This window comes from Microsporum canis, genomic scaffold (genome assembly GCF_000151145.1).
Source record: "Microsporum canis CBS 113480 supercont1.6 genomic scaffold, whole genome shotgun sequence".
Lineage (NCBI taxonomy): Eukaryota > Fungi > Ascomycota > Eurotiomycetes > Onygenales > Arthrodermataceae > Microsporum > Microsporum canis.
The window spans coordinates 935,190-958,806 of record NW_003299164.1 but is presented as its reverse complement, the minus strand read 5'-3'; the positions used below and the strand labels follow the sequence as shown (position 1 = coordinate 958,806).

General features: G+C 47.8%; 7 protein-coding genes across 7 annotated transcripts; 4 read left to right on the top strand and 3 right to left on the bottom strand.

Moving 5' to 3' along the window:
* Positions 1-1,918: 1,918 nt before the first annotated feature.
* On the bottom strand, positions 1,919-5,898 carry MCYG_06482 (TSA305; the record flags this gene model as incomplete). The annotated part of the gene is made up of 6 exons (XM_002844472.1): positions 1,919-2,008; positions 2,069-2,798; positions 3,114-3,558; positions 3,613-5,553; positions 5,630-5,788; positions 5,856-5,898. The coding sequence occupies 6 exons, from the start codon at positions 5,896-5,898 to the stop codon at positions 1,919-1,921; spliced, it is 3,408 nt and encodes a 1,135-aa protein (XP_002844518.1).
* Positions 5,899-6,801: 903 nt separating this feature from the next.
* Positions 6,802-8,487, top strand: MCYG_06481 (aldehyde dehydrogenase; the record flags this gene model as incomplete). Its single annotated transcript, XM_002844471.1, has 5 exons — positions 6,802-7,095; positions 7,181-7,629; positions 7,687-7,747; positions 7,802-8,138; positions 8,198-8,487. 5 exons carry the CDS (start codon positions 6,802-6,804, stop codon positions 8,485-8,487), a joined length of 1,431 nt encoding a protein of 476 aa, XP_002844517.1.
* Positions 8,488-8,759: 272 nt separating this feature from the next.
* MCYG_06480 (sporulation protein RMD8) lies at positions 8,760-11,053 on the bottom strand (the record flags this gene model as incomplete). The annotated part of the gene is made up of 3 exons (XM_002844470.1): positions 8,760-9,103; positions 9,167-10,850; positions 10,914-11,053. The coding sequence occupies 3 exons, from the start codon at positions 10,959-10,961 to the stop codon at positions 8,760-8,762; spliced, it is 2,076 nt and encodes a 691-aa protein (XP_002844516.1).
* A 278-nt stretch (positions 11,054-11,331) lies between these two features.
* On the top strand, positions 11,332-12,542 carry MCYG_06479 (ser/Thr protein phosphatase; the record flags this gene model as incomplete). The annotated part of the gene is made up of 2 exons (XM_002844469.1): positions 11,332-11,445; positions 11,646-12,542. The coding sequence occupies 2 exons, from the start codon at positions 11,332-11,334 to the stop codon at positions 12,540-12,542; spliced, it is 1,011 nt and encodes a 336-aa protein (XP_002844515.1).
* Positions 12,543-14,456: 1,914 nt separating this feature from the next.
* MCYG_06478 (uncharacterized protein) lies at positions 14,457-15,038 on the top strand (the record flags this gene model as incomplete). The annotated part of the gene is made up of 2 exons (XM_002844468.1): positions 14,457-14,600; positions 14,790-15,038. 2 exons carry the CDS (start codon positions 14,457-14,459, stop codon positions 15,036-15,038), a joined length of 393 nt encoding a protein of 130 aa, XP_002844514.1.
* Positions 15,039-15,968: 930 nt separating this feature from the next.
* On the top strand, positions 15,969-17,804 carry MCYG_06477 (conserved hypothetical protein; the record flags this gene model as incomplete). The annotated part of the gene is made up of 6 exons (XM_002844467.1): positions 15,969-16,014; positions 16,230-16,763; positions 16,833-16,921; positions 16,996-17,202; positions 17,233-17,252; positions 17,321-17,804. The coding sequence occupies 6 exons, from the start codon at positions 15,969-15,971 to the stop codon at positions 17,802-17,804; spliced, it is 1,380 nt and encodes a 459-aa protein (XP_002844513.1).
* A 2,442-nt stretch (positions 17,805-20,246) lies between these two features.
* Positions 20,247-22,499, bottom strand: MCYG_06476 (conserved hypothetical protein; the record flags this gene model as incomplete). Its single annotated transcript, XM_002844466.1, has 2 exons — positions 20,247-22,388; positions 22,485-22,499. The coding sequence occupies 2 exons, from the start codon at positions 22,497-22,499 to the stop codon at positions 20,262-20,264; spliced, it is 2,142 nt and encodes a 713-aa protein (XP_002844512.1).
* Between the last annotated feature and the right edge of the window lie 1,118 nt (positions 22,500-23,617).

Here is a 23,617-nt window from a genome sequence, read left to right as displayed (position 1 = left end):
GTGGGGGTTATTTTGCAAGGCAAGTTGCCAGCGGAAAGACAAGAGGGATGAATCTAGGATCCGGCGAATCCAGGATCCAGCGCTGCTGATCGTACACCTGCACCGTCGGAATGTGGCTCCGTCTTTTACGAACGACATCCGCCATCAAAAACAATGGTTTACGCAGCTCTATCCTCGTGGAAGATAGAAGCAGGCCCTACTGCTATTAATATTTCTAAAGGCCACACATCTCAAAGCACTTCGGGATATCAAAGGTATAAAAATGGAAGGTGTCTTCTGAGACTTATAACTTTCAGCCGACTGCCCTGATAAATGTCAATAACAGTATGTCTACCCTTTCCAGAGATTTACTATCCGAGAATTAGGCTCAAATATCACGAATGGATTGCCCTGCCGCCAAATGAAATTGGCTTTGATACAGACTATTTTGAAACTAAAGCTATATCAGAGGCATCGAGAGACCCCCTTCATCTCTTGCTTCCTCACGCAACTGACACGAATACCGCATAGGATGAGCTCCTATTATATATGGCGACCTTTGCAGCGCCGGTTGGCCGTTTTAGATACTTATGTGATGATTGGCTTCGCGGCAATAAGCTGTATTGGACGAACATATCATCGGCAATGGCGTAGGGAAGGCCTACCCATATACCCCTTTTTCGATTAGAGAAACAGACATCCAGTACTGTTTCTAGAATGAAAACGGCAACTGGGAAAAGAAAGCATGGTGTAGCCTTTGCACTTCTCGAGTGGCTCTCGGTCGTCTGTTTGCCTTTCGATAGAGCCGGATGGTTTGTTCTGTCACTACCATCATCGCTACCAATAAAATGCAGAGCCTTTTTCGCTCTCCCCAGTGTGGACGTCTTACTACTTTGTAGAGAGGATAGACTTATATACTGGTTCGCACAGTTATTCGTATATACTTATCGAATATTGAGAAGGGGCAAGTCTACTGAGAAACGAATTGTTAAATCACAAGGCTCTATGTCATGCGTGCTGACATTGAACGTACTCATGCCTACTGGAAGCATGTATAAGGAGCGGTGGTTCAGCTCTCATGACTGGGTGTATGATCTTTTGGTCGAACGGTATATGTGGCATCAGCGCACCCCATTACACCCTGTGGGTTTCCCACAAGATACTACCGAAGGCCAACATGGGAGGCGGGTGTGGTAAAGAGGGATCAGCTCATATTCATGATATTACACAGTGGAACTACGAAATTATCACCATTTGATTTCTATTATTCAAAGTCAAAGAACCCAAGGAGCATAGACAGTCTATGTAACTGAGTGCATAAGGAGATGAACAAAAACACCTACCGATATACATCAAACAGAAGCACCACATACCCTTTAGACAGCGAACCTTTACTTATTGAAGCAATCAACCTTTACACCCTCTTTCGGTAGCAAGGAGCGACCACTATCCTCGATATGGCTGTTACCGACAAGGTTGAGTTCACCAAGCGATACTGAACCCTTGGAAGATGGTTAACTACTTCATAGTGAGGAGAATATGGCTTCGGGTGATATCGATAGTACTACCATAGTCTATCAACGCTGCTCCAATCTGGTGGAACGAAGGAGAAACTACTACTACAACCTTAGTGTACAACGAAGAGGCTAACGCCGCTCTATTATGTCAATATTACTTCTTCAAAGGCTCATAGTTGAGCAGCTCTTACCAATGTTATATACTACTGGGCAAAAATTCACAGCTTTGACATAGGAGCATAACTTTAAAAGATAAATTTCAAGGATTCCTTCAAGTCTGTAAATGATTAACTATATATAACAGTAATAATAAGATCAAAGTATACTCGTCCTTGTACACGATTTACGTATAGTTCTCCCTGCACATCTATGCTCAGGATATACCATGTCACCATGCTTGCCGCTGCAGTAGCACCTATCTTTCAATCAGTCCATCTCTGGCCGTCCTTGTCAAAGCCGATGATTTTAAGATCAACATTAAGGCCCTTCAGCATCATATCCATTGTAAAAGTCTAGTAAGGATGAGCAAGTCAGCAAATAAGCCTACAACCGCAAGATGGGAAGGGCTTTACCTCTTCATCAGCATCAATATCCTCCTCTTCATCCTCTGCCTCACCTCCCTCCTTCTCCTGGACGGACATCATCTCCTCCAGCTCCGCCTTCCTTCTCTCTCGCTCCCTCTCAACGTCACTGCCCATTTCCTCATCATCGTCTTCATCCTGCTTATCATCCCATCCACCCCACTCCTGCTGCCTCATCTTCCCTTTTCTCGTCTTTTCATTATATACCCTCACTCCACCCATCCTGTTCACCTTATCCTTAGCACGAACAAACAGATCCTCAGCTGCGTCCCGGCTTACTCCTCGCCATTTGCGTATAAGTATTTCGAGCTCGGCAAGTTTGTGCTTTTCTAGAATGTTTATTGCTTGGTTGAGTGTGTCTAGTTCTTCGCGCTGGCGGCATCGGCGGAATTGTAAACTGTGTTGTTCTTTCTGGAGAGAAGCAAGACGGGCTCGAGGCGTGTTTGATGGCGAGACGACTGGAGCCTGGCTGGTAGAGGTATCTTTTTGAGGTGGAGTGGTTGGGGAATTAAACGCATAATCAGATGAGAGAGAAGATGGAGTCAGAGTATATTCGACAGTATGCATCCTTCCATCAGATATATTGGTTGATGTAGACTCAGTCGATGCTGCGGAGCTCACATCTATACCCTTGCGGAGGGGTGACTTGAAGGGCTTCTTCAGGGTAGAAGACGCCTCACAGAGCTTTCGTTTCCGAGAGAGAATCAGTTCTGACTCCATTCTGGTTGTCAACATGTAGGCTGTATACCCTTAGCTCTTCTGTCGACGCAAAGTTGTGTTGAATAAAAAAACGGGTGGAGGCGAAAAAATGAAGTTGTCGAGGTCCTGATTTCCTATTTCGGCGATCTTACTACCCAAGCTGCGTAACAAGTGACTCAATACAACTTCTCAATATCAAAGAAATCTACCGTAAGAAAGGAAGAGCAATAGAGCCGTGGACCACATAAACAGTGTAATTTCTCCAGATGATGCATGCTAAAAATGACAAAAAAGAATAAACGGGTATATATTTAAACAAGGAGCAACGGCGAACTACCGTCCGAGGCCTCCAGCAACCCATGCTGCAAAATTGGGATCATCCGGCTGCGGGAAGAAACCCCTATTTCCCCCTGCGTTGCCAGCACCATCAGCTCCTTGGTTCTGTTGTTGATTGTCATTGTTCTGCCCTTGGGGTTGATTGGCGTTTGCTTCTTGGGCTCGACGTGCTGCCCGCTGCTGCCGGAAGTGCAGTAGAAGCACTAATGTGGCGACAAGGCCGATTATTATGAGACTTTCCAGGATACCGTCGTCGAAGTCAAGGACGTCCTCGTCATAGTAGTTAAGATCTTGGTCCTGACCGTGCGGATTGCCTGCATCATCGAGAATGGCGTCAGGGTCCGCGGGGTCTTGTTGGCGGAGTCCTCTCTGATATGCTTCTTCTTCTTCGTTATAATTGATGAAGTGAGATATCCATTCTTTGAAGGTACGTGGAGTGTTTACGTCTGATACTCGTTAGCTAGATTTGAAAGATATAAGTGAATAAGGATAAATCATACCTGGCTCTGCGTTGATGGTGTTAGCCTTCCCTCGTATCATCTTATTCCAAAAATTCCTAATGCGCAATCGAAGAAGGCTGATTGTGACTGGGAAGTATGCCTCCTGGTTCGTCTCTAGGGCAAGGTCATAGTACCGTTTAGCCATTGGGAAGTCCTGCTCAACGTGTAGGCCATTCTCATACATCCAGCCAAGGTTCCAGAATGCCTGAGCACTGTGGCCCTCGGCAGCAGAATGATAGCAGGTCAAGGCTCTGGATATATCTTTATTCGTGCCATAGCCTTCAAAGTAATAATCCCCTAGCTTCACCATGGAATCTACGTTGGCCTGTTTAGCCGAACGAGCCCAGTAGATGAAGCCCAAGGCGGCATTGCGGAGGAGAGACGAGTGGCGGCTCTTTATCCATGGCAGAATGGGATTGAGGGATAGCAGTGATCGCTTTTCGTCGAGAAGGTAGGCAACGTTTGCCTGGGCGCTCTCATAGCCTTGCTCTGCTGCCATGGTGGCAATGATAAGAGCCAGTTCCTTGTCCCCAATCTCATAAGCGTCGTTTGCTTCGCCAAAAGCAGAATGGATGCCTTCCGCCTTTTCGGAGACCATCTTGTAGTATGCTGTAGCGACTCCGCAATGGCGCTGACCTCCAAGACCACGATCTGCAATTCCCGCGAGGTAATAGAGTGCTTCCATGCCTCCGTGGCGAGCAGCGGCTTCGAAGTATATCGATGCGGTGACGACGTCTCCTTGGTCGAGAAATAGTGCGCCTAACCTAGTTTTCGCATAGTAATTATCCTGTTCGGCCGCGGCCTTAAAATACGAAGCAGCCATCATCACATCCTGTTCAACACCATAGCCATGCAAGTACATCAGGCCTAAATAATGATGGCACATCGAATCACCATTTGCTCTTCCTCGTGTAAACCAGAGCTTGGCTTTTTGGTAGTTCCGCTCCGTACCCTCTCCGCGAAGGAACATGAGACCGATATGGGCTGCGGATTGAGCCGCAATCTTGTCAATGCCTGGCGGGTGGCTTGGGTTGATAGCGCCATCCTTTGTCCAGTATTTTCTTGCAACTACCACGAAATACATCATGGCTTTCTTGTAATTCCTTTCCAGCTGCCGCGATCCTTCGTAGTAGAGCTTGCCAAGACCAAAGGTAGCTTTAGTATCACCCTTCTTAGCCATGAGATCCAGGTATTCTAATACATCATCTAAGCTTGCATCAGCGCTAGAATGGACATCTCTCATCGCGTTATAGCCAGCGCTGGACACACTGGCCCCTTCGCCATACACTCCGCCTTCCTCATCAGCCCAACGGAAGGCCTCTCGGCGCATGGTGATGCCACCAGGAGGACCAGACCTGTACCATGCAATCGCCTTGTCGGCGACCTTCTTGTACCAGTATACCGCCTGGTCGCAGTCCGGCGTAGCTCCAATCCCTACGTACCGCCGGTACGCCAGCGTCATCTGTGACCTGGTATTGCCTCCCATGGCCGCAAAGGTGTGATATAGAAGCGCCTTGCCCTGGTCCCTTTCCACAGCCCCGCCAATCCCAGTGGCATACATGAACCCAAGCATATATTGCGCAGTGCTGTTACCAGTCGAGGTCGCCAGCGATTCGTAGTATCGAAAAGCCTTCGCAAAATCCCGTGGGTGTGTATAGTTCCCGTAGAAGTTCATCTCTGCGAGGAGAAAGGTAGCATCGGAATTGTTCCTGCGAGCGGCCCCCTCCAACAGGCGGACTGCCTCCACCAGCTTTCCATTTTTCTTAGGCAATCGACTCAAGGACGGCTGATCTGAGGACGGTGCATTCATAAATAGGAGGTAGAACAACTCGCGGCCGTAATAGCTCGCATGGCCAAAGACACCAGACGGCCTCTCATATTTCTTGGTAGGGACCTTTATTCTGCGGAGGATATTCAACGCCGCCTCAACATCCGGTTGCTCTGCAAAATATGTCTCAGCCAGGGCTCAAGGGCGGCAAGCTCGCTAACAAAGCTATGGAAGGGGTTTCTTCATTACCAGCGGAGTGTTCCCGGCCATTGCTCCCCCTGGCCTTGGACTCTGGACTTTCGACATCTAGCGAGCCGGGTAGTGGCAGGTCTGTAGGATTAGATTCTCTGTTGGTAAGGTCTTCTCGTAGATTCCGAGCTCCCGCAGTTATGACCTGTAGACACAGTACTGAATAAATGGACAATTGTTAGCACCCTATGCGGGCAAAGCGGTGCGGAGTTCAGTAGTAACTGACCCAACGCGAGAGCTAGAACGTGCCATCTCCAAGGCAAAATCATTGTATTTTAAATAAGAGCAGGTTTAAGGGGTGTCAATCATTGCGAATTGTATGCCCACAACCACTACTCTAATAATAACAGATGTGGCTGTAGCGGATGCAGGCAAATGTGTTGCTATCCAAGAAGCAATTTGATAGTTCAAAGGAAAAAGTGGCCAGATAGCAAACAAAGTGCGCGCTATAACGCAACACGCTAGGCAGTTTAAAAAAATTAGTCATCTCTTATTAATGACTGCCAAAGATCACGTGGACAAATCGGGGACATCAAACCATCCGCGGCTTTTTTTTTTCTTCAAAAGAACGACTTCATCAAGTTTACTTTGTAAACATGGAATCTCTGCTGGCAAAAAAGACAAAGCCGCACTAGTGACCATACAAAAGAAGAGTACGGGATACAGAAGCAGGCAACTGAGTTTGCCAACACGAATCACCCTGCAGATAATATCATAAATATCCAGGTCTACATAGTAAGGTTACCTACCATCCTTTCACCAGGGTTTGATGTGGGCCTCAAAGAAATCCCCTACGACGGACGAACAGTTAACCTTTTTTTTAAGCCTGTTACAGCGGTCAACTTGAGCCTTTGATCTACCTGTTTGGCCACTATGTCGTCGTCACCAACGGAGTTAGGACTAGTTGTCGGCATTTGTTCCTCTTTGTTTGACGGTCGAAATGGCTTGCGAGGATCAGATGCGAGTCGCACTACTAGTTACTTGCGGCGCCGCTGCTTAAGTCCGGGGGCTGAAGCATCCCACTAGGAGACCCCCGCGTTACAGAGTACAGCGTATGTACACAATATAGCTCCGGCCCGTCTTCGACATGTACATAAAGGGGTCCCATGTCCTTAACAGTCGAGTGATTGAGTAAATTTATACAAATATCAAACTGCTTCTGACCAACAAACATGGCTGCCAAACTCGACTTCACCACGTTCCACAATATCATCAATGGCAAACTGACCTCTACAGCAAAGACTCGCCATAACATCAACCCTGCCACAGGCGAGCCCAATGCGGAGGTACCAGTCTCGACAGCCGAAGATGTAGACGCTGCCGTTGCTGCAGCCCAGGAGGCATTTAAGCTGTGGTCTAAGACATCGCATGAAGAGCGAGAGAAGGCCCTTGTTGGCTTCGCGGACGCCATCGAGGCGCATGCGGAGCAATTCTTAACCCTCCTGATTCGTGAACAGGGGAAACCAGTAAGTAAATGGATAGCATGCTACCAGCTGACTTGGACCCTATGTTACCCCAGAAGCTATAGGTAGGCTAACAATGGGCAAACAGAGGCAACTCGCAGGATTTGAGATTCAGACGGCCGTTGCATCACTTCGTGTCAATGCTAAGCTTGAACTGAAACCAGTGGTCCTCGAAGAAACCGAAGAAAAGAAGACTATCCAACGCTTCACGCCTCTGGGTGTGGCTGTTGGAATTGTTCCTTGGAACTTCCCTTTGATGATTGCGGCCCTCAAGATAGGTCCTGCTGTCATGTCAGGGTGCACAATCATCATCAAGCCCTCTCCGTTTACCCCATATACGGATATCAAGGTTGTCGAGCTAGCACAGCAATTCTTCCCTCCTGGTGTTATTCAACTTCTTAGCGGTGACGATACTCTGGGGCCTATGTTGACTGAGCATCCCGGTCCAGCGAAGATCAGCTTCACTGGCTCATCCTTCACTGGAAAGAAAGTGATGGCAAGCGCCAGCAAGACCTTGAAGAGAGTTACCCTAGAACTGTAAGTCGCTATATCCTTCGAAAATAAACCCGACCTGAAAGTTAATGCATCAAGCAGTGGTGGAAACGACCCAGCCATCATTTGCGAGGACATCGACATTGAGAAAGTTGTTCCAAAGGTGAGTGATGTGTATTCCTAACTCCTAGCATGATCATAAAGCTGACAGTAGCAGATTGCATTTTTCGCATTCATCAATTCTGGACAAGTCTGCGTAGCCATCAAACGTATCTTCGTGCATGAATCTATTTACGAGAAATTCCGGGACGCCCTCGTCGCCGCCGTCAAACAGTTCAAAGTCGGAGGAGATGAAGAAGGCGTCACTCACGGGCCCATCCAAAACTCGATGCAGTTTGAAAAGGTGAAGAACTTATATGCCGAGATTGAAAAAGAGAAATGGACCGTTGCCACAGGTGGTCGAAGTGATCTCGGCCGACCAGGCTACTTCGTCGAGCCAACAATCATTGATAGGCCACCGCTTGACTCGCGTATCGTTACCGAGGAGCCATTTGGTGAGTTTACAAGCATACTACAATATCCTATTTTACATGTTGTCTAACTTCCTTTTCAGGTCCTATCGTCCCAATGGTAACCTGGAATGACGAGGCCGCCGTTATCAAGGAGGCAAACAACACAAAAATGGGCCTGGGCGCTTCCGTCTGGTCAAAGGATCTGGACCGCGCCCAACGTATTGCTGACCAACTCGAAGCGGGCTGCGTATGGATCAACAACCACGTCGAACCAAGCAGCCAGTCGTCATTTGGTGGGCATAAGGAAAGTGGTATCGGATATGAAGGTGGATTGGGTGGGCTGATGGCATACTGCAATGCCCAGTCTGTCCATATTACCAAGAAGTTATGAGAGCATCTGAGAAGGTTGTGATTATTACGGAAGCATGTATTTATGCTTTTAATCGAAGCCATTATTCTTATAATTTGCAAGTATTATATAAATTGGTTCTATCTCATATTTTGCAACCATGTGCATGACATCTCATAGTAAAAAGGGAATTAAACATCAAGGAAAAAGAAGCATGTGTGGTATTAAACGTCAACGCTTGCAAATAAAAAGAAGTCCAACAAATGGTACTCAACCAGACGACCTGCAGTCAAACCCAAACAAAATAAACATGATTACATACTGACGGGCATACAATCTCCTTTGCCCTGAGCCAGCAACATCTTGCCCTGAACCCCTTTCTTCGTCGATAGAATACCAAACCTCAACACAACCTCGGATAAAGTAACGACGATAGAAATGAAGATGAGAATGATGATAATCCATGTCTGGCTAGACATTTTATTATCAGCGATAGAATCGGATAAAATCTCAATCAAGTCAAGGAATACACGACATCGTTCATTGAGTACTTGAATGCGAGGCTTTATCTCTAGATATTCGCGAACAGCGATATAAAGAGGGTGGAGAGTCGGTTCACTGTCCCAGAAGAAATTGGGGACGTCGAGCATATTTGAAGCTAGGGGTTGTTTTGTTAGAGATTGGAGTTCCAACTTATTATATAAAGGTGGGACATTCTTACAGAGATTAACTTCAACACGAGATTTGAATAATCGGCCCATGATACGGAAGACTTCTTCTCTGCCCATGCCCAGATGACCTGTCAATGCTAATCGTCTCGGCACATCTTTCGCATCCGCCATCTGTCGGGCCATCCCTTCTTCGAAGAAACTGAGCTTTGTACTCTGTGCTATACCATGGCTAATGGCAAGTTTAATCATATGATCGCCTGACCGTAGTGTGATCATATCATTATACACTCGGGGTCTAGGGATGGAAGAAGAATATTCAAAGTGGAATTCTTCAGTTTCGAAATCTTCCTCCGCCAACGGGTTGAGTGGCAAGTCATTGGGAGATGGGCAGAAGGCGAGATCTGCTAAGATTTCCTTCTCCTGGCGCTCGGTGAAATTCCAAAAGACCACAACACCGTAGCTGAAGATGAACATCTCCGCAAATGAGAGGGCATTGGGCGGTATTGAGGGTTTGGGGCGGCGGGAAGTAGTCGGGGAGATAGGTTGGCGAATATCACCGTTTTGCGTAGACGGCTGATCGTCATGGTGTTCGACATGGAATGAATGGCCACGGACTGGAGACCTGTCTCTTTCTTCTTGACGTCGCCCATTGCTTTGCTCGGCTTCAACTTCGTGGTCGTGAGCATGGTCACGCTCATGGCCATCGCCATCATCATCATCCTGGCCTCGTCCATGTTCACGGCGACGCTCATGCCTCTCATGTTCCGAATCCCTCACAGAGTGTTCTTCTTCCTCCGCATAGTATTCATCATGATAATCCCTCCTCTCATTCCTAGCAATCTCTTCATCCAGCACCACCTTACCCTCCGCACTTCGAAAAATTGGACTGCTTCTTACCCTGTACCCATCTCTTCCAGGCAACAAAGGTAGGTGGTATGCCGCGTATAGGCAGTCATCATACAACTTTGTGCGTGCATCATGAAGTTCTTTGACAAAAGTTGCCGCAGCACCCATCTTATACGCCTGCGCAGTGCAGTACGCAGTGACACGAGGCAACTTCTTTGCTCGTCGAGCCTTGGGCAGACGTTCGGCATAACTCTTCTCCTTCTCAGGGCTGGCCGCAAAACGCCGCTTGCGAAGCGCCTCCTCATTGTCGAGAAGTGGTGCGGTCAGATTATCCTGGGTGAAGTCTGGTTGTTTTGCGCGGACAGCAGTCAAACGTCGTAGATATTCATATCTCTCATTTAATTTAGAAGGTGTAGATTCATCATCCGCCACTTCATCGTCATCTTCCTCCTCGTCCGGTTCTAGCTCGTCCTCGTCTTCTTCTTCAACCTCCTCCACTGTTTCGGGAAGAAGGACTAGCTTCTCGCTAACTTTTGATGAACGAGGTGGTATCTGTGGTAGAGACGCCAATCGACCACCTCCCGTCCTATGTCTGCTATCCATGCTCGAACTTAAAGCGTTGCTCGCGGCATTTAGGCCAGACCTGAGCCTGCTGTCTGAGCCAGAACCCGACCGTGAGCGTACTGCAGAGCTCATTCCAGCCGTCTGGCGGCGCTGCTGCATAGACGGCACATCAGAGGCATACTGTAGGACGTTATCAACGGTTATGAGGCGGGGACCTGACAGGGGTGGTCCGGCAATGGGGCCATGATCGTTTGCGTTTCCACCAGCGTGAGACGGTCGTGAGAGAGGATAGTACCGTGTCTGACGGTCTCGAGAGTCGGTTACCTGAGAAGCACAGGTTAGTATATCAACCATAAGCCATAAGGGGATCGGTATAGAGCCGCATACCAAAACCGTAGGGTTTCGTTTACTTGTCCCTGGGCCCTTGGGCGCCATTATGAGGGTATCTGTACTAATTGGACATGCGTCCCCGTCTGAACTTATCTGACCAGCTGATATCACCAACAATCTCCGCCGTCGTGAAGCCAGCGTTTATGACGCAAACGGTGTACAAAGAAACATCAAAGGAAGTTCACGATATATCACGTGATGCTACAGTTCCGGCTGAGTAATCACAGGGCGGATTACGTTATTTAACTAGCCAAATGTAGCCTAGCACGATTTGTCGTCTGAAGCTTCAAAAAGCCGAAGCTGAAACGTTCGGTGTAATTCAACCTGAGAGCACTGGAACGACCTAGGAAGAATATCAGTAAAGGCATTGCTGATATTGCTTCACCTTCTTAAACTGCCGTTGGCCCTACTCATCATGGAAATTAAAGTGATTAATGCAGTCAAAATCTCCCTTGCGCCTACCAACATTCCTTTTTGCCTTGTCAACGAAGCTGCCTTGAACTACTACAATGTTCCCCGAGTTATCCTGGTATGTCGGGCCCTAAGAGAAATACGGAGTTTTCAGATACTTACAACAGAGACCAAGCTATTGAAATTTGTGTTCCAGAATGCCACCTTGCAACCACAGCATCACAGCTCGTTTCATATGCTGATGTCTTTCGATCACATCCATGGCCGGACGAATCGAGTTGCAACACAGACTACCTGAAACCTTATCCCCGCTTCGAGGCCTTCATTGAAGGTCGATCCTTCAATGTGATAGTACTCCCAGACACGCTTTACCACCTTGACCCGCTTCCCAATAATATTGTCCAAATTCAGACGTATCCTCCAGACCAGATCAGGTTCAGCCGGCAGCTCGATTATTCAAAAGATTTGAATGCTCTTTCCTCTATCCCTATACCCCGCCTGGCGACCCTCCTCCAAGGAGCATCTCAAAGATACCTTGAATCAAAAGTGAACGCTATGGCAGTATGTGTGGAGGAGTTAGTGGACGGCATGAACTTGGATGAAGCATGGTGTCTTGATCACCTTGATACCAGGAAACACAGAGTGATGGAATTCATCCTAGATCGTATAGCAAGCCAAGTATTTCGTATATCCGAATTCCAACCAGACAATATCACCATCTTCGTCGAAACAGAAGAGGAAGCACAAACGTTGCGCATGATTCCGGGGTATAATGAACTAAGCTGGAGCCGAGAACAGCAGACTCAACCAAAGGAGATGCAGATGCAGAACTCTGACCTACCCCTGACGCCAGGTTGGCTCCAATCAGCGCTTCTTTTCCTCAACGCGGTGATGGTGAATCTCAAATCAGCAATATTCCACCAGCCCTCCTTCCATCCGGTTGATTTTCAATACATATCTGACCTTCACTTGGAGGATGGCCAGCTTTACGAAACTTTTGTTGTCCCAAGAACGGCACCTTACTTGATCCTAGCTGGAGATATTGGGTGTCTACGCAACTACAAAGAATATGTTACCTTCCTTGCTGCGCAATGCGCCCAGTTTGGCCATGTTTTCATCACGAGTTCTACTAGATCTCCACCCACCAAGATGGACTCCAGGCAGCAAAAGCACTTGAAGTTGAGCCACCTTTGTTCTGCAAACTCACTGTTCTGAATAGGAATCGAGTCGATATCAACAGACGAGTTACTATTTTAGGCTGTACTCTGTGGTCTCACATCCCGGAAGTCTCTCAGCTATGGGTTAGGATGAAGGTAGCAGATTTTAGCATAATTAAGGATTGGACTGTTGAAGCCCATAATACTGAACATTATCGAGATGTCCAGTGGTTGCAACAGGAAATTTATAATATTTCACTTGAAGAAGAGAAGCGCGATGTGATTGTTGTCACACACCACTCTCCGAGTTTTATGAAAACTGCTGACCCCAGACATAAATCACACCCTTGGGGGCCTGCATTTTGCTCAGACCTACTTGAGTCTCAAGTCAAATCTTGGCAAGGTTCCAAGGCCATTCGCTGTTGGATCTTTGGGCATACACACTGGAATACAGATTTCAGGTATCGTGACATGACTATAAGCAGCAACTAGTTCAAATATGACTCTCGGAGAGTTCAAGAGCCTGGATTCTTTAGTTTCTGGCCCACTCAACTTGAGAAACACTTTGTTATCACGAAAATTGCTAAAGTGTAAAATCCTACTATGTGGAGCCATCCTACAAGAGTATAGACTCCATTCTGCTAAGAGGATAGAGATATCCGAGCTCCCTGAAACTGCCGCTAAGCGGCTAAAGAGATTAATCCTAGCACGACATTGAGCTTATCTCCCTCGGAGCAGATACATAATTTAACTGAAAATGGCCTCGCTCAGCTTTCCCAGAAGCGCAGGGGAGCTTAGCAAATGTGTACGGAGTACCTCATATGAACCTCGTCAATAACCCCATACCCGCAGGCCTGGTAGGGTTAGTTGGAGGGTTATCCAGTCATCTAACCATACACTGCAATTGAGCAAAATAAAATGTCCGATGCCAGGGTGGACCAACCGCCGCTGAGATGTCGGAAGCTCTTTGTCGTACTGCATGCCAAGCTAGCGCTAAGTTTACTAGTTAGCTAGTTAAGCTCGCTAAGCACGCGGGCCGCTGTTGTTGCGGCTGGAGTTAAACTAAAATAATACCACAGATGGGCTCAATATCATCGACCCGCATGCAGGGCGTGGTGTGAGTAGCTCGTTTGTTCCCAAGGTTACCAAACTTTTCTAGCACCGGAGTCCCCTCTAACTAAGAAGAAGGGGGTGAAACATGCCAGACGCCGGCCAAGAGCCCTTATTATTATTATCAGGAGTGGGCTATAGTACTGGGAAGTGAGAGAATAGTTACTTCTCTTTACGAGTCTGCCTTGTGCGAGACAAGGGTTTTCTATATCTAGCAAGGTGCATAGCCACCGGGCAAGCAAATATCCAAGAAGATGAATTGAGGCCGAGATGTGCTATTTATTTCTTCGAGCATATGCAAGTATGAATAGTACGTCTTCTATGAGCTGCACTTTTTCTTTCTTCATCCCGCACGAATCTCTCCTTACTTTCTTTTCCAATCATTTTTGTAAGTCCCAGTTCGATTTGCTAGAGATTTGCAAAGGGTTCTTTACAATACTTAATACAATTGCATTGGCCACAAGCCTTGCTTTGTCCAAACATGTACAGGTTCGTTGCTCGAGGCTGTTCTTAAAATTTCTTAAGTTCAACAGATTGCTCATTTACCTATTCTAGGCTGCGGATTAGTCTAGCTTTATCTGGCTGTAGATTCCCCTCGTCTAGCAAAAAGCTTTTAGCATCAGCCGTGGATGCCTCAACGCCCTTAACGCAATGGTCCTTATGATGCTTCTCTCTTACAAATGGCAGGGCATACGGACAATTATCTTTGGGACATGGACAATGCCACCGGTCTCCGCACTGCTGGCTGTCTTTCTACGACTTCAACCTGGTTTTCAAATGTCTTAGACGCATGTTCTGACGACTAGATAAACGATAAAGAAAGGCCCCTTCTTGCATGATACCCGCACAAGTACTGGACGGCATGAACCTTGCATACCTTCAACCAGACACCGACATGTCTCTACCACTAGGTGTCAACAGTGATGAAATAATAACCACTACAGAGACGTGGATAGACAATTCAACGGACATTATTAATACAGCAATTCTCATAGCCCCTGATCCCGTGAGTTTGAGAGGGAGCTTGGATAGCAGTCTGACGGAGATCCAGCCTGTCAATTACATATAAGCCAGCGCCAAATGACCGATAACCATGATACAGGATATTGCATAATCAACTCATATAACTGGGTTGGCTCCGATATCATTCGACCCAACCACTCAGACAGTACGAGCACTGATCTACAATGTTTAGATCCCAATAATGTGCCTGACGAAAGTCAACGGATTGCAAATCTCTACTCGGATGATCTGCCATGGAGCAATTGCCTTATTAGGATGGATGTTCTACCTGCGTGTGGCATCATCACCATACCTTCCGGTACTCGACCACTCGGATTACCTTATCGAGCAGTATCTCGACATAGTTGACATTTGTGATGCAAGGATGCCGGATTTATTTGTGCGATTTCCGCCGGAGTACAGCTATGCTGATAACGCCTAGAATGGCTCTCCACAGCCTAATAACACCTCTAGGAAACCCGCTGTGGCATGTAATCAAAACCTGATGATGATTGATCTGCAGAAATTTGGACTTTCCAGATCACAACGCGGATAATACAACCTACTGTGATATTATATCAACTGCCTATCATGTTACTACTGGTGACCTACAAATCGCTTTCGATGGCCTATTTCGCACACAAAAAGGGAATTTTACCAGCTTGTGCCTCCCTACCAAATGCCCTTTGATGGCATTCACCTGGGCAACTCCGTACAGAGCAACAACTGGAGGTATTTTATATTTGGTAATGAGCAGCGTCTCGTCCTAACAGTGAGGACGTACATACAGTACTAAGTAGTTAACTACTAAGTCAGAAGTTACCGCATCTCTAGGTAGTTAAGTTAAAAGGAGTAACAACTCGGCAGGATCTAGTATTCCTTTAAAAACCAGCTAGAATTAAAGAGCAGTATAAGGGTAGTGTAATGTAGAGGCTTTAAAATATTAAAAAATTCTTAGATTATCCTTCGCATGGACTACATTTTTATGCTTAAAAAGTTTAAGTCTCTGGTTATAACGTTAGATAAAAAAATATCTACGTAACTAAGAGACAGATAAATAAACCTACTTTTTCTTAATAGAAATCAATATAATACTAGTAATACCGGTACTTTAGTAGAAGGTAACTATGGAGTGCCTACTAGGAAATGTCTTACACCGGGCATCCTGTATGAGGTGTCCCATATAAAAGGAGATAATCTAAGACCTACACATTGTTCTAGCCCGGACGTGGATTGATCGCCTTGTGTCCACTCCAGTAGATTCCTGGCCTACATATTCCTTTTCCTACACCCATCTCATCTGTTTATATTTTTCTTTTTTCAACTCAAGTTTCGTAGCTTACTGGTAGGAGCAGTGCCCTCAGTTCAAGCAATGTTCGGGAGTCTCTTGGATTATCTGTTGACCGCTGCAAACGACAGTTGATCAATATTTTTACTATGACTAACTACTGGCTTAAATAAAATCGGTCCATCGAGACCTCACCAAGGCAGTTCCTAGTTGAAACGCAATCGCTGAAAGAAAGCGTCTAAAAGCAATATTCGAAAAGGACTGCATCAAGCACTCATCGCAGGCAAAGTGTAAGATTTTGTCTTTTCGCGTAATACAGACAAGAGCTAACATAGTAACTATTAGACTGGAACGCAAAGAGCTTCAAATGTTATATAAGAAGAAATCATTCCGAAGCTGTGGTCTCCGATGTTGCACTTCAGATGCTCTGGAGAAGTTTCCATTTCTTTGCCCATTACCCATTTTCTCAAGATCCGCAACATGGCAAGGTCGAATTTGATGTCTTTCAACGTGCAACCAGTCTTCTGGTTTTCCGGCGGAATGGCTACCTCAGCGCTTGTGGACTTTACGGCGTAGTGTCAGAGTACTACCCAGAATTTCATGACAACGCCTGCTTTAGGCAAATGTTCAGAAGCATTGGAATCCCAGGGACTATATCCCAATGCAGAGACGTAACGGTTTCTACCTCAAATGACACGACCTTTGTCTCATGGGATATCGTGGATTCTTTGGGTTTGGTTGTGCCTTGTTTTATATCCTCGTCTCTACCACGAGATCTGCTTGAAATTACAGCGAAGAAGATACTCGCAAATTCATCCATCTTATTACATAGAGAGGTGAGGCGGGAAGCTGTATCAACGCTAATAGACTTACTACTACGTATGAGCTTAGGGGAAAAGAAATGGTCCTATTCCCACGTCGGTAATATTACAGAGACTAATTCTATAGGTGAAGAGTTGACAGCAGCCTTGGTGGATAGCTTGATTAACGGTGAGAAGCTGTCGCCTACTCAGTATACCAGAGCTTGTGATGTATTGGTAGGTTAATATTTCAAATATATGATATATCCAAGGACCAAGACAAAATTTTACTAACTATTTCTTCTCTTTAGCCTAACCTTGACTTGAGATTCTATCAGTTATGGGCGATCCTTTTCCAACCTTCAGCACCTGTTATCGAGCTAAAACCATCTCAACCTGGGCCGTATATCAATGGTGCTATTTCGCTCTTTATACCACAATGGGGGAATAGTCATTCTTACTGCTTATACGAGGAGCAAATAGTCGTCCTGTGTTTGAGAGATCACAAATTTCACCGGGTCCATATAATATGACTATCGTACATTTAGCTGTTCGGCCGTCCATCCCCGTGTGTTTTGATATTTAGCAGCGGTACAGCCCCGGGGACAGTTATAGGCGCCTATTTCCCTTGCCCAGTATGTTCATTACATATGAAGACGGGCATCAGTTTAATTCTTCACTACTTGTTTTCCAACTTCAGCCTATCTTTCGAGTCCTGCGCTTAGGAAAACCTATTATCTCTCTTACGAACTCAATCAAAACTGGAGAGCATGGAATATCACTTGCAGAAGTTGTGGCATGCAAGGGGTCATTCAGCTTCCCATATTGGATTGGGCACGAGATAAGCCAAGGTTCTAGTATCAGAATCGACCCCAACCAAAAGACAGCAACGCTTGTGAGCGGTAAGCGGCAGTTGAATAGAGAGTTTAACCTAGATGAAGGAGATGGTAAGGATTGGGAGGTTACGATTCAGGACCCGAAGATGGACATCTTAACGGTGAACGAGAAAGATGACCATCTTGAGGAGATCGATATCCCAGTGGTGACAGGGGAGGAGCTTGAAAGACTGAGAAAAACAATAATCGACGTGGTCAAATACAGAGATGAGAGATTGCACTGAGATGAACTCCACTCAGCGTACCGCCGCAGCTATAGACCTATATATTCAGATACCCACAGCTCTAGGTCTGACGATGAAAGCAATGCGTGAAGATGAAGAATATGGGTAGCTGTACGTCAAGCATCAGTCATCCCTTCGTTGACTCGGGGCGGCATCACCGATGCTTGATAAATACCACATGTAGATAGACTCCATCGAGATAGGAACTGAGAATATAGAACTGGCTTTAAGAAGATCAAATATCCCGATATTTACCTATTAAGTAATGAAGTCCATCAAATGTTTTAAATCGTAAGGTGGATCATGTGACCCCACTTCTAACTTTGAAGTGATTAGTCATATATTGATCAGCAGTCCCGTGAACAATGATTATATAATAATAATCCAACTTCGCAATTTGGAAATTGCTTAACGTTTAAGATATTTCAACCTGTTTTGTTGATGCCACTTTGGCCAGTGAAAACAGATTAGCAAGCCAGCACTGCTTCTACTGATGCTGTCTGTCATACCGCATGATATTATCATCTACGTGAGAGTTATTATACATTGGATGTGGAACTGTCAGAGGAATAACGAAGTCAGTATCCTTCTGCTATGAAGCGGAATCTTCGCTTCCATCAAATATACGTAAAGGACCAAAGTCTCAGCTTGTGGAGAATAAATGTACCTCATATAGTGGGCTGCTCCTCAAAGTCATACGTTTCCGGGCAGGAGGGATTTGCATGCCACCATAGCTATAGTTCTTGATCCTATCATGGCCAGACTTGAGAGAACAACTCCTGATTCGTCTCGTCGTTCCAAATCCACCACTTAATCATGAAAGCTTCAGCATCCTACATTTTATTCTCCCTCGTATGAAGATCTAGACTAGTTCTTCTCATGCAAACGGGATCCGGGACATCTTCTTTCATCTCGACATAGAGTCCTACGGAGCTGCGACGGCAATCAGACTTTGGCGAAGGAAGAAAGGTGTCGAGGCTTTCCCATACACTCATTACAAACCCTGGCTGTATTGGTCTGAGCTGAATGCCTCTCTCAGTGTTAACGCAGGGCCAAGAAAATAGTGGTGTTATGCTCGCACCTTGCCAATCGACTATAGTTGGGTCAGCAAAGACATTATAGTTAGAAAGCTTCGGTGCGAAGCCCCTTGGCACATTTCAGAGAGTTTGTGCCTGTCAATCTTATGTTAATACACCATCGCCAGCAGGATCTTTGGTGTCAATATGCAAACATATCTTCTGTGGCTGGAACATATACAAGGAAGTCTACAAAAGTGGGAAAAATATCCATGAGACATGCATGCACAGGTACATGTATGGCGACATACCAGGGCCATCAGACTTTTTTCCAAGAATACCTTGTTGTCGAGAGAGAAAAGGTGAGAAATCTCGTCCCTTTGAACGAATTGGGCATGAGAGCTTCAAGCAATGCCTCGGGTAAACCTCCCAAACTAGCCGTAAGCATCGAGGCAAAACAACCCTGCGAGCCGCCAAACCAAAGCTTACTAATATACATAGTCATGTGATTACACGTGACAACCGACATCAAGTGACTTTCCTCAGGCCTTACATAAGCATCACCAACGCACATCTTCCTCTGCTTCCTCTCCGCGCCCTACACTGCCACATCTTACATGCTTACGCCCCTACTCTACGTCTCCTCTGCATCACGTAAAAATGCCCCCGTCGACGTGCCCGACCTCGTTATCACCAGCGTAAGTCGCCGTAATATAAACGCCGTATCGCCGTGACGAAAAAGACCGGAACGCGGGTCCCGACCGCCCGGTCCCGCCTCGTGGCACGTGGGGTAACCTTAATCCCGGCCTCTTCACGAGTTCTGAAGCATCGGACATGAACATACATAAGGGTCGACATGCGGTGAAGAGTCAAGGCGGACGCCATGCAGCAGAGACGAGAGACGGTAGGCGAACCGGCGTGCAGAGATGGAGAGACGGTTTGGTGGAGAGACGGAAGGGGGAAAGAGTGTGTGGTGCGTTGTCTGTAACGTCGGGGATCGTCGGCAGGTTAAAGTTGAGACTATAACAGCAATATAATTAATGCTGGCGTTATTAATATGGGATTATCTGCAGAGTTACATTCGCGAGGTGAGCGTGAGGAGAACGGCGACGGCGACGGCGACGGCGAGGGAGAGGGAAAGCGGAGTGAGACGGAGCGAGGGTGGAGGGTTGCGTCGGCGGTGGTACGATGTGCGATGTACGTACGATGGGCCGAAGAGAGTAAGCGAGCCATTATGCGTCGTGCATGGAGAGTCGGTGCGAGTGCGAGGGTTGAGGATCTAGTATCGTGTTTATGCATTGAGTACTTCGTACATACAGAAAAAGGTATACAGTGGAAGTGATTGTAATTTGTTCCCCCGACAAAGCATACATCCGGATAAATAGGAATATAACAAAAAGAGAGAAAAGATGTAGAAAGATAAAAAAAAAAAAAGGTCTAACTACGAAGACATGCGTAACCTCCGATCCTCGTCCCAGATCTCCTGCTTCATCTTCTGCAGGTGGGCATGCTGTCTCTCTAGCTTGCGGATCTGCTCGACATCCACGTCAAAGTCCATTCCGCTGCGCGACCGGGCTACCATCTCCTCGTGCAGGATCCGGTATTTGGCGTAGTACTGTTTGAACTGTGCCGATTTGGCGCGCAGCCGGGCACGGAGGATGGTCTGTGAGATTGGTGGAGATGCTGAGCCAGAGCCAGACCCGCTGTGCATTGATTCAGGTTGAGAGAGAGAAGAAGTGGTTGTTGAGGAGATGGAGGACGGGCGGCGGCGTTTAGGTTCGGATGCATGGATTCCTAGGCCGATGGCAGTGGAGGAGGTGGGTGGGCGGGTATCTTCAACTGGCCGGGTCTTTCGTTTGAGTGCGCCTGGCTTGGCGGATGTGGAGGTGGATGCGGATGTGGATGTAGAAGGGGGTGTTGGCCGTGACTTGGCCGGTTGCGCCGGGGGTGCCTTTCGCGGCAGATGGTGTATTAGAGGTGATGAGGAGCTGGAGGAGTGTGAATTGGAATGTGAATGAGAGTGTGACTGTGTACTCGATGTGCGGGCGTGGCCGTCGACGTCGGAAGCGTTGGTGGGAGGAGATGAGCCCAGGGGAGATGGCTTAAGCGGTGAAGTCGCCTTGATCTGTCTTGTAGTAGTAGAAGATGCTGTTGCTGCATTGGTGGTGGTTGTTGTTGTTGTTGTGGTTGGCTGTCGTTTGGCGGGCATTTTCTTTGTCTTCGCAGGCCGGCCGCGCTGGGCGGTCGGGGTGGCGGTCGATGCAGGGGCAGGCTTAGTCTTGTTGCTGTTGGTGCTGTTGCTACCCGTGTCCTCCTCATCCGAGTCGAGCACAAACTCGGCAGACTTGAATCGGTCGCCATCCCGCGACTTTAGGGATGCGGCGGAACCCGTGGCGGGAGTCTTCTTCTCCGTCTTCTTGGTCACCTTACCCGTAAGCGTAGTGGGTGTCGACTTTGGCTTCGCGCCGCGTTTGGAGGAGAGGGCCTTTTCCAGCCCTCCTCTCTTCTTTGTCGCCGGTTTCGTAGTTTGTGTCTGCGGCATGGCTGCTGTGGCAGTGGCGTTGGTAGCGGCATTGTCTGCACCGGGGCCCTCCGACTCGTTACCGGTGCCATATCCACCTTCTTCGTGAGCGTGCAGACGAGGCTGCTGTGTCTGTGGCTGGGTACGTAGGTTGAGTCGGGAGAGGACCTTGCCTTTGCCTCGTTCGTGTTTGGGCAGCAACATCTGCCAGAGCCGGTCACCTTTGGATATACGCATCCGGTCAAAGGCGGAGATGGCGTTCTCGATCACCTCCGCCCTCTCCTCGTCAGTCGGATAAGGGAAGGACCAGACATCGAGGTCCTTGTAGGCCTTGTCCTTGAGGTCGAACTTGGATCCGTCGAGACGGTTGGGCGTGCAGTGCTTGTTCGTCAGGGCGAGCACGTCGGCGGTGTTGCAGCGGGTTCGAGCGGCAAGAAACTTGGCAGAGACGGGCCGTATGGCGAGTAGGTGTATGAGCGGTGTCCGTATGGCCTCGAGACGCTGGCTGTCCTTGTCGACCGTCTGGGGGGCGGTGGAAGCAGCGGGAAGCAGGGGCGAGAGAGGGAGCAGAGCAGGGCTGGCGGGCGTAGACCTGGACGCATTGGCGTTCTTGAAGAAGCGTTCCTTCTGCTGGTCTGCTCTGCTGGTCGACTTTCTGGCCAGGCTGGCGGCCTCTCTCCCCGTGGCAGACCTGCTGTCCCCGGCGCCCAGGGCCCTCATCTGGTCGATGGTAGCAATCAGCGGTGTCCGGCGAGACTCCTTGCCCTTCTCAAAAGCGTTGAGGCTGCGTTCGAGGTTGGTGAGGGCCTCGTCGGTGGCAGCAGTGGCCTCTTTGGCCTTCTGGACCTCCAGACTATGGCTGAGGACGCCAGAGAAGTAGAGGCCGTCACCCTCGCCGTCGCCGGAGCCATGCTGGTATATCTCCGAACGGGTGGTCTGGGGATAGGCGTGGAAGGGGGTCGACTTGGAGTTTATGAGCAGCGAAGGGTGTTTTCCCAGCCGCAGACGGGGAGCAGAGGCAGCGGACGAGGACTGGTCGTTGAGGACCTGTAGAAGGTCTGCGAGCGTCGACTGGGGGAGATTCAGACGGAGGAACTGGGAGGAAGCAGAGTCGCGGTGCAGCGTCAAACCGCCGTCTGGCACAGCCAGAGCAGCCATCTCTCTCTTCTCTTCTCTTCTCTTCTGCTCTTCTACTTCTTCTTGTTCTTCCTCGTCTTATCCTTCGTAGTATCTTCTTCGTCGTCCTGTTCTCTGTTCTTCTGCTGGTCTTCTGCTGGTCTTCTGCTAGTCTTCTGCTGGTCAGTCGGTCTAGGGGGGATACAGACAGCTCGACATCCTAGGACGGGCAGCCTGTATGCACTTCTCCGTGTAAACGAGTGAATGGACAGTATCAAGAGTATCAAGAGTGCCAAAGAATGAAGAGTGTCGAAGGTGAAGCTGAGGGCGAGGAGGAAAAGCAAGGCTCCCTGGCTTGTCTACACTTTTCTGGGGCGGGAAAAAGAAGGGAAGAAGAGAAAAAAGAACTTCCGCGCTAAGCCAACGCCCCGTATTTTTTACACCTGAACAATACAAGAGTTGATTATAAAGTCGATGGATGATAATAAAGGATGCAGAGGGTCGACGGGCTATAATAGCAGATAAGAAAAAGGGCCCTTTGTCTTTCTCTCCCCTTGAGATGGCCGTCCCTTGGTATCACCGTCTCAGTATCACCATGCATCTTCCCTTTATCAACTATTATAGGAATATGTGTATATACACACATCTATAGTAATAAATATATCTCCACCGACCGCCAACTCCGTTTCATCTTTCAATCCGGCCCTCATTCTCCACTGGACAGTTGTCTCTGGCTTCCTTCCTGCTCTCTCTCTCTCCTTCTGCTGAATATAAGGGTGTTGATATACCTGTTTCCGCCAGATGATGCTGTGAAGAACCCAAAGTCTGTCCGGCATGACATGGATCAGACAGTCGACATGGTTTCCCTCTTCTTTCTTTTTTCCCTTCGCCTTCTCGCTGGTCATTTCTTCTTCTTTTTTTCTTTTCTTTCTCGTTGGCTGGGCCGGCCCGCCCTCCACCTTGCACCTTGCTCGCTGCAGGCCTTGCCTTGTCCCCCCCCTTAGCTGCTGATCCGGCACTTGTCGACCAGACAGACACGTTCGATGCCTGAAACCGAGATGTGGATGAGACGAGCTGCCACTGGATGATCGTGTCATGTCCACTTATGTAGCGAGAAAGGTAGGCATGGTCGTGGTCGGTAATCACTTGTTGCTTTGTAC